Source organism: Salvia miltiorrhiza, chromosome 4, assembly GCF_028751815.1.
Source record: "Salvia miltiorrhiza cultivar Shanhuang (shh) chromosome 4, IMPLAD_Smil_shh, whole genome shotgun sequence".
In the NCBI taxonomy this organism is placed as follows: domain Eukaryota; kingdom Viridiplantae; phylum Streptophyta; class Magnoliopsida; order Lamiales; family Lamiaceae; genus Salvia; species Salvia miltiorrhiza.
The window spans coordinates 52,906,172-52,917,370 of NC_080390.1; the positions used below are offsets into that span (position 1 = coordinate 52,906,172).

Here is an 11,199-nt window from a genome sequence, read left to right on the forward strand (position 1 = left end):
ACATTTTTACTTTTTCACCTACCACACTTAACACACAAAATACCAATTTCTTAATTCTCGTGCCGAAAAGAACTGTGTCATGCTTCATGGGACGGAAGGAGTAATTTTTTTTTATATATTTAGATACTATATATTTTATCAAAGTCATATACGTGCGAGTTTAATTTTGATCGGTGAAACAAAAAAAGAAAAAAGTGTAGTAATTTGTATAGAGCGATGACAAGAATCTGCGGTGTGGTAAAAGTGAAGCCCTCAACTTCACACAGTATTATTTGTCGGGTGCTAAAGTTATCATTAATTCTACAGTCACCCCCACACTATTCATGACGTCATGCTCCCCTCATCACTCGTTTCTCTCTCTCTCACTCACATATTGACATATGTGTGTTTTTACTTTTTACGCACACAACACAAGCTTTTTTAATTCCTTTTCCACAAAAACCAACATGCTTCCTCTTCTTTTTTCTTTTCTGTTTTTCCTTTTTCTTTATGTGAAATAACGTAGACACGTGAACATCAAAACTGTTTTCAACACTACATATTCTCTAATGAAATCAACTCACTAATTCAATTATAATGAGACGAGAAGTTTAGTTCTACTAATTTGGTAAAATATTACACGTGTGGGTGTGTAATTCTCGAAAATTTTCATTTACGTCGATTTTATCATACTCCCTCCGTCCCATTAAAGTTGGCCACATTTCTATTTTGGGTGTCCCACTAAAGTTGGCCACTTTCTAAAAATGGCAAAAGTTTACTTTAATTAAGTCAATAATCACTCACTAATTTGGTCAACAATTGTAGGCCACTTTTTAAAAATACCAAAATTACTTTAATTAAGTCAACAATTACTCACTAATTTGGTCAACAATTGTAGGCCACACTCTATTAAAACATATAACACTCAATTTCTTAATCTTCGTGCCGAAACGAATGTGGCCAACTTTAATGGGACGGAGGGAGTATTATATAGTGCGGCGTTATTGAGTAAAATTTCCTCTCTTTTTTTTTCCTCTCTTTTTTTACTTGTGTAGAAGTAGCCAAAGCCAATGTCTACTACCTTCAATTGTAAATAAACACACACATGCATATAAATTAAAGTATTAGTATATATATAAAAAAGAAGAAATTAATCGAGCAGCATAAAATAAAAAAGCACACACTCAGAGAGAGAGAGAGATGGCAGCCATTTGGAGAAGAAAGGAGTGTGGAAACGCCACTATTCTCATAATCGCAATCGAGTAACCGCGTGTGTGTGCGTGAGAGAGAGAGAGAGAGAGAGAGAGGTGGGCTGATCTTATGCAACTGTAAGCGTGAAGCTAAACACGCATGAAAGAGAAAAAAATGAGACAAGAAGATGGCGATGGGGAGGAGATAAAGACGGTGCAGGAGCAGTGGAGATGGTCCGAACTGCAAGGCGTCGAGCTCGTCGTCTCATCTCACTCCGACACCTCGCCGCCGCCCAACCTCAACAACTCCAACGCTTCATCGTCAGCTGCCAATCCTAACCCGCCGTCAATGGAGCCCGACGGCGGCGGCGAACCGGAAAAAAAAGGTTCGCCGCCGCCCTCCGTCGCGTTCCGCGAGCTCTTCCGGTTCGCAGACCGGCTCGATTACGCGCTGATGACAATTGGCACAGTTGGCGCGATCGTTCATGGCAGCTCCTTGCCTCTGTTTCTCCGATTCTTCGCCGATCTCGTTAATTCCTTCGGCTCCAATGCCGATAATGTCGATAAGATGTCGCAGGAGGTGTTGAAGGTGAGTTGCTTTCGAATTATATTTTCGATGGTGATGATTTTTGTTTTATTATTTTTTTCTAGAGAGAGAAAGTGGAGGAGGAGTTACAGTTTTTTGTTGTGTGTTGATGGTTATTTGCAGTATGCATTTTACTTTCTTGTAGTTGGAGCTGCTATTTGGGCATCTTCATGGGCAGGTAACAACTCTATGTCATTTTCAGTAAACCGTTTTTTTTTTTTAGTTTTTTAATTCAAATTAAGGGTAATTTGAATTCTGTTGCAGAGATATCATGTTGGATGTGGAGTGGAGAGAGACAATCAACAAAGATGAGGATCGAATACTTGGAGGCTGCTCTGAACCAAGACATTCAGTTTTTCGACACCGAGGTTCGCACATCCGACGTCGTTTTCGCTATCAACACCGATGCAGTGATGGTTCAAGACGCCATTAGTGAGAAGGTGGGGGAGATCCCATCTCATAATTTCTCCAATTCTTGACCCATCTTTGTCTCTTCCAGATTGATTTGAGTTGAATTTTGTCTTACATCAGTTGGGGAATTTCTTGCATTACATGGCAACGTTTGTGTCTGGATTTGTGGTGGGATTCTCTGCAGTGTGGCAGCTAGCTCTGGTCACTCTTGCTGTAGTTCCTCTCATAGCTGTGATCGGAGCCATTCACACAATCACACTAGCTAAGCTCTCTGGCAAAAGCCAAGAAGCTCTGTCACAAGCTGGAAACATTGCTGAACAGGTATAGGAGATATCATGTTCTAGAATGTTCTTGTTTTCCTTGTGTTTGTAGCTCTAATGCCAGATTCTGGCTGCAGACACTAGTCCAAATTCGAACGGTGTTGGCATTCGTGGGTGAATCGAGGGCGTTGCAGGACTACTCTGCAGCCCTCAAGGTGTCCCAGAGGATCGGTTACAAGAGTGGATTTTCAAAGGGGATGGGATTGGGAGCTACTTATTTCACTGTGTTTTGTTGCTATGCTCTCCTCCTGTGGTATGGAGGCTATTTGGTTAGGCACCATTACACAAATGGAGGTCTAGCAATCGCAACAATGTTTGCAGTCATGATTGGTGGGCTGTAAGTATATATGAATCTTGATTTTGGTATATTCTGTTTAAATTAGATCGAACTTGATTTTGGGTGAATTTTATTTGTTGATGTGCAGGGCTTTAGGCCAGTCTGCTCCAAGCATGGCTGCATTTGCCAAGGCAAGAGTTGCAGCTGCTAAAATCTTCCGTATGATCGACCACAAACCGGCCGTTGAAAGAAACAACGACGGGGTCGAGTTGGAGTCCATAACAGGGCAGGTGGAGCTTAGAAACATCGATTTTGCCTACCCTTCACGGCCGGAGAATCTAGTTCTCAACAACTTCTCTCTCACTGTTCCGGCGGGCAAGACTATCGCCTTGGTCGGCAGCAGCGGCTCCGGGAAGAGCACGGTGGTGTCCCTCATCGAGAGATTCTACGACCCTGCCTCAGGTGAGGATCAGAAACTATAGTCTCATTACATGAATCTTGTCACATTTTGGATATATTTGTGCATCTACTAGTTTTTGCAGTGTCTTCGAAAAATGGAAGTGTGCTAAAGTTTTTTTTTAACTGAATATTTGGTTGGAACTACTTAATTAGGCCAAATTTCGCTTGATGGACATGATATAAAGACATTGAAGTTGAGATGGTTGAGGCAGCAAATTGGTCTGGTGAGCCAAGAACCGGCACTCTTTGCCACCACAATCAAAGAAAACATATTGTTGGGAAGGCCAGACGCGAGTTTAGTCGAAATAGAAGAAGCTTCTAGAGTCGCCAATGCTCATTCATTCATTGTCAAGCTTCCAGATGGATATGACACTCAGGTTAGCATCAACCGAACTGTTCTTTTTTTTTTAGTTATTCGCAGCGGCTACTCTGCATCACATACTTATCATCACATTTAATGTGAAAATAGGCTGTGACAAAAAGAGGGTGCCCTGATGCAATGGGCACGGCAGCCTCAATTCTTTGTGTTTTCTGGTCTAGCATATTATTCAATTCATGGGAGGTGAATGTGGTCAAGGATCCCATATGTCCCTATCTTCTATATTTTTATTAAACCAATGTTTGAATGGGATTATTTGGTCAACCAAAACAATCAAAACCTTTTCTTTAATCAAGTCAAAAGTGTGAGAAGTGTTTGTTGGTCATTCATATTAAAAAAAAATTATGGTAGCATGGTTTTTGTCAATAAAGCATGTGCAACAGTTGGTCCATTTCTGTCCACTAATGTCAAAAACAAGAAGCATTTCTCTAGTTAATTATGGCACAAGACAAGAGTGTGCGAATTTAATAAGAATGATTCCCATTAGATAAATAATTGATGGGGTTTTACTCTAGGCAAACATAGTTAAAACCTAAGAAAAGAAAATAATTTATGGTGTCAAGTTGTTATTTGATCTAAGCTTGTTGACTTTTGTGTGTGTGTGTCTGTATGTTGTGATGATGACAGGTAGGGGAGAGGGGACTGCAGCTTTCAGGTGGACAGAAGCAGAGAATAGCTATAGCAAGGGCAATGCTCAAGAATCCAGCCATCTTGCTCTTGGATGAGGCAACTAGTGCATTAGATTCCGAATCGGAGAAGCTGGTGCAAGAAGCGCTCGATCGTTTCATGATTGGGAGGACTACTCTAGTGATCGCCCACCGCCTCTCCACCATCCGGAAAGCTGATCTCGTGGCCGTGCTGCAGCAGGGCAGCGTGTCTGAAATCGGGGCACATGACGAGCTCATTGCCAGAGGCCAAAATGGTCTCTATGCAAAGCTTATAAGAATGCAAGAAGCAGCTCATGAAGCTGCTGTCAACAGTGCCAGAAAGAGTAGTGCAAGGTGCTTTGCTTTATCCCATATAATTTTGTCACAGAATCTTTATAAGAGTAGTATTAATAGAAAATTCATTTGGATTTTGTGTTTTTTTTTTTTCTTCTTTTCAGGCCTTCTAGTGCAAGAAACTCTGTGAGCTCACCTATCATCACCAGGAATTCTTCGTATGGCAGATCGCCTTACTCGCGAAGATTGTCGGACTTCTCCACCTCGGACTTGAGCATGTCGATAGATGCAGCATATCCCAACTACAGGGCGGAGAAGCTTGCATTCAAAGAGCAAGCTAGCTCATTCTTGAGGCTAGCAAAGATGAATTCACCTGAGTGGGGCTACGCCTTGGTTGGTTCAATAGGGTCCGTGGTCTGTGGCTCTCTGAGCGCACTATTTGCGTATGTGCTGAGTGCGGTGCTTAGTGTCTACTACAATCCAGATCATGCTTATATGATAAGGCAGATTGCAAAATACTGCTACCTTCTGATAGGGGTGTCATCTGCTGCACTGATCTTCAACACATTGCAGCATCTCTTCTGGGACGTGGTGGGGGAGAACTTGACAAAACGCGTTAGGGAGAAGATGCTGGCTGCCGTGCTGAAGAATGAGATGGCGTGGTTTGATGAAGAAGGGAACGAGAGCTCTAGAGTTGCAGCGCGGCTGGCTCTTGACGCCAACAATGTTAGATCAGCCATTGGTGATAGGATCTCTGTAATTATGCAGAACTCTGCCCTCATGCTTGTGGCCTGCACTGCCGGCTTCGTGCTGCAATGGCGCCTCGCCCTCGTCCTCATCGCCGTCTTCCCCGTTGTCGTTGCAGCCACAGTGTTACAGGTTGCTCTTCTAATTTCCATATTGCATTAGTCCAATATTATGACACAGAAAAATTTAATCTTGAACTTAGTTCGTCCTAGCATTGTTGTATTACCTTGAGTTACTCGAATATTTGTGATCAAATTTGAATGTTGAAGTAATATTCACTTTGCATCAATCCAATATTTTGACAGAAAATGTTTATGAGTGGATTTTCTGGAGATTTAGAGGCAGCTCATGCCAAGGCCACACAGCTAGCAGGGGAAGCAGTGAGCAATATGAGAACTGTGGCTGCATTCAACTCAGAGATGAAGATGGTGGGCCTATTCATCAGCAGCCTCGAGCCACCGCTGCGCCGTTGCTTCTGGAAGGGCCAGATAGCCGGCACTGGCTACGGGCTGGCCCAGTTCGCCCTCTACGCCTCCTACGCCCTCGGCCTCTGGTACGCCTCGTGGCTCGTCAAGCACGGGATCTCCGACTTCTCGAGCACCATCCGCGTCTTCATGGTCCTCATGGTCTCCGCCAATGGGGCCGCGGAGACCCTCACGCTTGCCCCGGACTTCATCAAGGGCGGGCGCGCAATGCGCTCTGTCTTCGCCCTCCTAGACCGCCGGACTCAGATCGAGCCCGACGACCCCGAGGGCGTCCCCGCCCCGGAGTCAATCCGGGGTGAGATCGAGTTGAAGCATGTGGACTTCTGCTATCCCAACCGGCCCCACGTCTCGGTCCTCGGGGACCTCAACCTCCGGGCCCGGGCCGGCAAGACACTCGCCCTCGTGGGCCCCAGCGGCTCGGGGAAGAGCTCGGTCCTCGCTCTCATCCTCCGATTCTACGAGCCCAACTCGGGCCGCGTCCTCATCGACGGGAAGGACATCCGGAAGTACAACCTGAAGTCCCTGAGGCGCCACATTGCCTTGGTGCAGCAAGAGCCCTGCCTCTTCGCCACCACGATCTACGACAACATCGCCTATGGCCGCGAGCCGGCCGCGACAGAATCCGAGGTGGTCGAGGCGGCCACATTGGCCAACGCCCACAAGTTCATATCAGCACTGCCCGACGGCTACAGGACGCACGTTGGGGAGCGAGGGTGCCAGCTGTCGGGCGGGCAGAAGCAGCGGATCGCCATTGCGCGAGCCTTCCTGAGGAAGGCGGCGGTGATGCTGCTGGACGAGGCCACAAGCGCGCTGGACGCTGAGTCGGAGAGGTGCGTGCAGGAGGCTCTCGGGCGCGCCTGCACGGGGAAGACGACAATCGTGGTGGCGCATAGGCTTTCCACGGTTAGAAATGCACATGTGATTGCAGTTCTTGAAGAGGGGAAGGTGGCTGAGCAAGGCTCACATTCGCATCTCTTGAAAAACTATGGAGATGGGATATATGCTCGCATGATACAGCTGCAGAGGCTCACAATCTCAAACACTTCCTAGTACACAATCTCAAACACTTCTAATCTTTTTATTAATTCTTGCTCTTTCTTTTTTTGGTTTACACTTTCTTGTGTAGTTTAGCTTGTGTATTACCTTATATAGTGTTTTTTTTCTTTTCTTTCTGTGCCATTGGATCTATTTATGAAGCTAGAATTTGCAATGCAAGATGAATATACAAGAAATTTGAACTCATTATTGGCAAGGGAATGTGGTTGCATTGATTGATTGATTTTAGTCATCTATTTGTTCGTTTTATTTGAAGATGAAATTAGTTTAAGTGTCCAAATTTTATAATTTTATGGTGACATGATAACAAACTTCCTATTTTACACATGTACTTTAATGCAAATTCATTAATTTTTTATTTTCACATAATAATTAACGATAAATAAAATTGACAACTCCCTTGGTAGAGGAGTTTGACGATTGGGGAGATTTATTTGGAGATGAAGTATGTGCGTTGAAATATATTATGAAATCTAGAAGTGCACGTGACTATTTTTTTCATTCCGATGATAGAAATTAAAGGAGATGGAATAGAAGAAAAGAAAGAAATAATGAGAGTGCGAAAATAGGAGAAAGAGAATGATGAAAGTGGGAGAGGGTGATGGTGCATGAGGAAATGATAAGAGACATAGGTTATAATGGGGATATTGGAAATAAATGAGATAGGTCCAAAAGTTGGAATATTTAATTCATGAGTGGCCTCAAATTCTTACTCATCATTTTTGTTACACTCCATTTTTTCTGTTTAGGCAACCTAAAGGTGAAACATTTTAAAGGGTGTTAGGAGCGTCAAAGACAAACTTATATCTCCTAATCATGCATTAATCCGCATATGTCCTAAGATAAAAAAAAAAACTCTCTCTCTCTCACACTCTCTTACACACACACATTTGGAGTCCCATTTTTATTTTCTACTATTATATATTTGTATCCTTATTTATTATCAATATCCATTTGCATTTGTAAAATCACATGTTCAACATACTTGAATACTAACTATATTTACTATTACCTTCAGCCTTCTCTTTAAAATTTTGTTACTTGCATATGCAACATTCACATGCGAAATAGTATATATACGAGATTATCCAACAAAGATAAGTAAATGAGTATATACTATGTAAGTAGTGAGCTTAAATGGGCATGAATAAAATAATAAAATCTACCTCGAATCACTTACTGAGTCTACCACCCAAAATCTTGTAAACTGCGTCAACAATTGGTTTATTTCATTTTATAGAATTTCCTTCCTTATATACTAAAAAAAAGGTTCATTAAGGATGTGTTCTCTTTGGTAGTAAATTTATCATGAGAAAATGAGGGATAAATAAAATTTCACCCTTTAAATCCTTCCAATCGTTTCACTCATTTCCTACTTGACCCTTAATCATTCCACATTTTCACTACAAAGGAGGGATAATATTATCCCTTCAAAAATGGTGTGATAATATTATCCCTCATTTGTAGTGAAAATGAGGAATAAGTAAGGGTCAAGTGAGAAATGACTCAAATGAGGGAAAAGAAATGAAAATTTTTAAATGGCGAAATTTCGGTTATCCCTCATTTTCCCATGATAATTTTACAATAAAAGAGAACACATCCTAATTACATATTTTTTAATTTCCGTGTCCAAGAACAATGGGACACCAAACTCACATTTGATTTAATCTCAATCACACATTTCAAACAATGATGAGAGTCTTTTTTCATTACATAAAATTCACCAAATAATGCATTAAAAACCGTGTTGAACTAAATTAGTAAAAATACCATAGTTTTAATAGACGAAGTGAGTACAACTTTCACTAAATTTGCAACAAGACTTTTAAACATTTCAATTATATCAGTCATTCATTTTTATTTTTTTTAATGGTTACAAGTTTACAACATTCTCAAATTGTTAAGAGATGTAAAGTCACTATAATATATTGAGTCAAAAGTTATAACGTAACACTATATATGATATTTTACTTGTCAGATAAGAACTGAGGATGTTATAACTGCATAATAATGAAAGGTTATGGAATGATTTTAATATTTTAAAAATCGTATTATAATGACAAATTAAGTGAAATAATGTGTTAAATTGAATAATTAACCCCCAAAACCAAATAGTCCACGAGCATATTGGACCGGATTGCATTATGGGCCGATTGGACTTTTTCATAACCGAATGGGCCTCTCCTTTTCTTTTCAAAAAAACAGAAAAAAAACAAATAATTAAAAATATGTCTACCAAACTAAAGTCATAAAATTTGGAGACAAAACCAAAGGAAATTGAGTTCGCGGTGATTATGTAAAATACGGAGATTTCGTGATTTTTTGTTTTAATAAAAAAGAAATATCAAAAACATGCACACATACAAGAAAAACTAAAATAAATAAGAATATGTTCATGATTGATCAATTACAGAGTTTACTTTAATTTTGATGTTATAATTTACTTGTGATTTGATAATTGTTTATGCTATATTATACCATAAGATATAAGTATCACACACATGTTTGACTTCGTTTTAAAATAATTAATAATTTAGCTATGGACGAGATCTAAAGATATTGTTAACCTAGTTAATAAAGTCCCAAACAAGATGCACAAGTATATGGCCCATAAAATCCAGCCCAAATTGGATGGGCCCAATTTATAGTAACATTAGTTGAGTCCTGAATTTCTATTGTAAATCAATATTGAGAAGAAGTACTACTCCCTCCGTCCCAATATTGTTGGCCACATTTGGTTTCGGCACGGGAATTAAGGAGTTGTAGATTAGTATTTTAAGTGTGTGGGTAATATAGTATAAAAGTAATAAAGTAGGAGAGAGAAGATGATAAAGTATGAGAGAGAAGGTAATAAAATGATAAAGTAGGAGAGAGAATGTGATAAAGTAGGAGAGAGAATGTAATAAAGTAAGAGATTGAATGTGATAAATATTTCCATTTTAGGAAAGTGGCCAACAATAGTGGGACAAACTAAAAAGGAAATGTGGCCAACAATATTGGGACGGAGGGAGTATTTTGTTCCGAGTCCATACACCTCCAGCTGAAACACACACACACACACAATAGAGAAAAACAAACATAAAGAAATTATTTTGATTGGAGTCCATTACCTAGGACATGCAATTAATGATCCAGTTTAAAAGTTAAATATCTCTCATTAAAAAAAAAAAAAAAAAAAAAAGCTTAAGTAAAACTAAAATGTTTGACATGAAAATTCACGTCAACTTCAACAATTTATTATTTGTGGAGTACGTGAAGAATGCAATAAAGTGTGATGGTACCAACCTTTATTAATTAGGACACATTTCCACAACTTGCAATTCCATCTTTATTCCACCCATATTAATTATGCAAGTTTTGTCTCGACCAATGAATTAATTCATGTTGCCTTTTATATCTTTGATTTATTGTTGTACATTATTGTCTCTAAATAATGTTGAGCCATTGGCCTTAATCTATTGATGATATTGGGAGTGTTCGAATTGACTCGAATCGACACATTAATAAATTCGAATTTAGATACTTAATTTATCCATTATCTGTTCCAAAATTATAGTTATCATCATCATCTGTTCACGATATGACATAACAGAATTAATTCAATTTATTTATCACATTTTTTAATATAAATTAATAGTATTAAATAAAAAAAATTTAAAGATCGCACCACAGGAGACTCGAACCCAAGACCTTTGGCCTCAGGCATTAACCCCTTACTATTTGGCCAACACACGCACACAATTCATGTACCACACTAGTTAGTATCTCATTTTGTGTCTCATAAGTAATTTTCAGTTTTCTATATTTCTTTGCGTATATTTTTTTCCAATTTCAATTTTGTATGGTTTAAATTATTTCTATGATCATTAACTAGAGTTCAGTCCATTCAGCTAGTGCATGCATGAGATTATTTATTTTATCATTCAATTTCACTTTTAGTTCATTTCTGTTAGGGTTGAAAAATTCAAAATTAGGGTGCATAATTTTTTTAAATTTAATTTTTTATAAATAAAAGTTAAGTAGAATTTAAATTATATATTGTATTTAATAAATTTTATCTTTTCATAAAAAACATTATTAAAATAATTGATAAAATGAGATACGGTTACACACACAATTTTTTTTTTTTGATCGGAAAAGAAAGAAAGATACGATTACACACACAATTAATACCAACATTAGATCTCATCCAATACACGAGTACTTGTGTAAGTAACATTATAGAAGTGTTAATAGGCAAACATGCCATATTCCTTATATTGTATATAAAAAATACCCTATTTTATAAACTTAAGCATTTTATGTCTAAATTATGTGAAGTGCCTATTTTACCATTTGATGTCGATGGGTTTGTTTAGTTTTTTGTGAA

At 39.2% G+C, this 11,199-nt stretch overlaps 1 protein-coding gene across 2 annotated transcripts; it reads left to right on the forward strand.

The window, feature by feature from the left end:
* Positions 1-1,121: 1,121 nt before the first annotated feature.
* LOC131020514 (ABC transporter B family member 1) lies at positions 1,122-7,026 on the forward strand. 2 transcript variants are annotated; one of them, XM_057949366.1, is made up of 10 exons: positions 1,122-1,758; positions 1,879-1,933; positions 2,020-2,195; positions 2,287-2,487; positions 2,564-2,823; positions 2,912-3,225; positions 3,376-3,599; positions 4,229-4,602; positions 4,707-5,421; positions 5,595-7,026. In XM_057949366.1, exons 1-10 carry the CDS (start codon positions 1,330-1,332, stop codon positions 6,822-6,824), a joined length of 3,978 nt encoding a protein of 1,325 aa, XP_057805349.1. In that variant the 5' UTR covers positions 1,122-1,329; the 3' UTR covers positions 6,825-7,026. The 2 variants fall into 2 exon arrangements, with proteins under 2 accessions (XP_057805349.1, XP_057805350.1); XM_057949367.1 differs by having other exon boundaries at positions 1,629-1,758; positions 1,901-1,933.
* The last annotated feature ends 4,173 nt before the right edge of the window (positions 7,027-11,199 follow it).

Coding starts and splice junctions, on each gene's coding strand:
- LOC131020514 (XM_057949366.1), top strand. CDS start 1,330: ATGAAAGAGAAAAAAATGAGACAAGAAGATGGCGATGGGGAGGAGATA. Junction 1,759..1,878: donor TGTCGCAGGAGGTGTTGAAG/GTGAGTTGCTTT, acceptor GGTTATTTGCAG/TATGCATTTTACTTTCTTGT. Junction 1,934..2,019: donor TTGGGCATCTTCATGGGCAG/GTAACAACTCTA, acceptor ATTCTGTTGCAG/AGATATCATGTTGGATGTGG.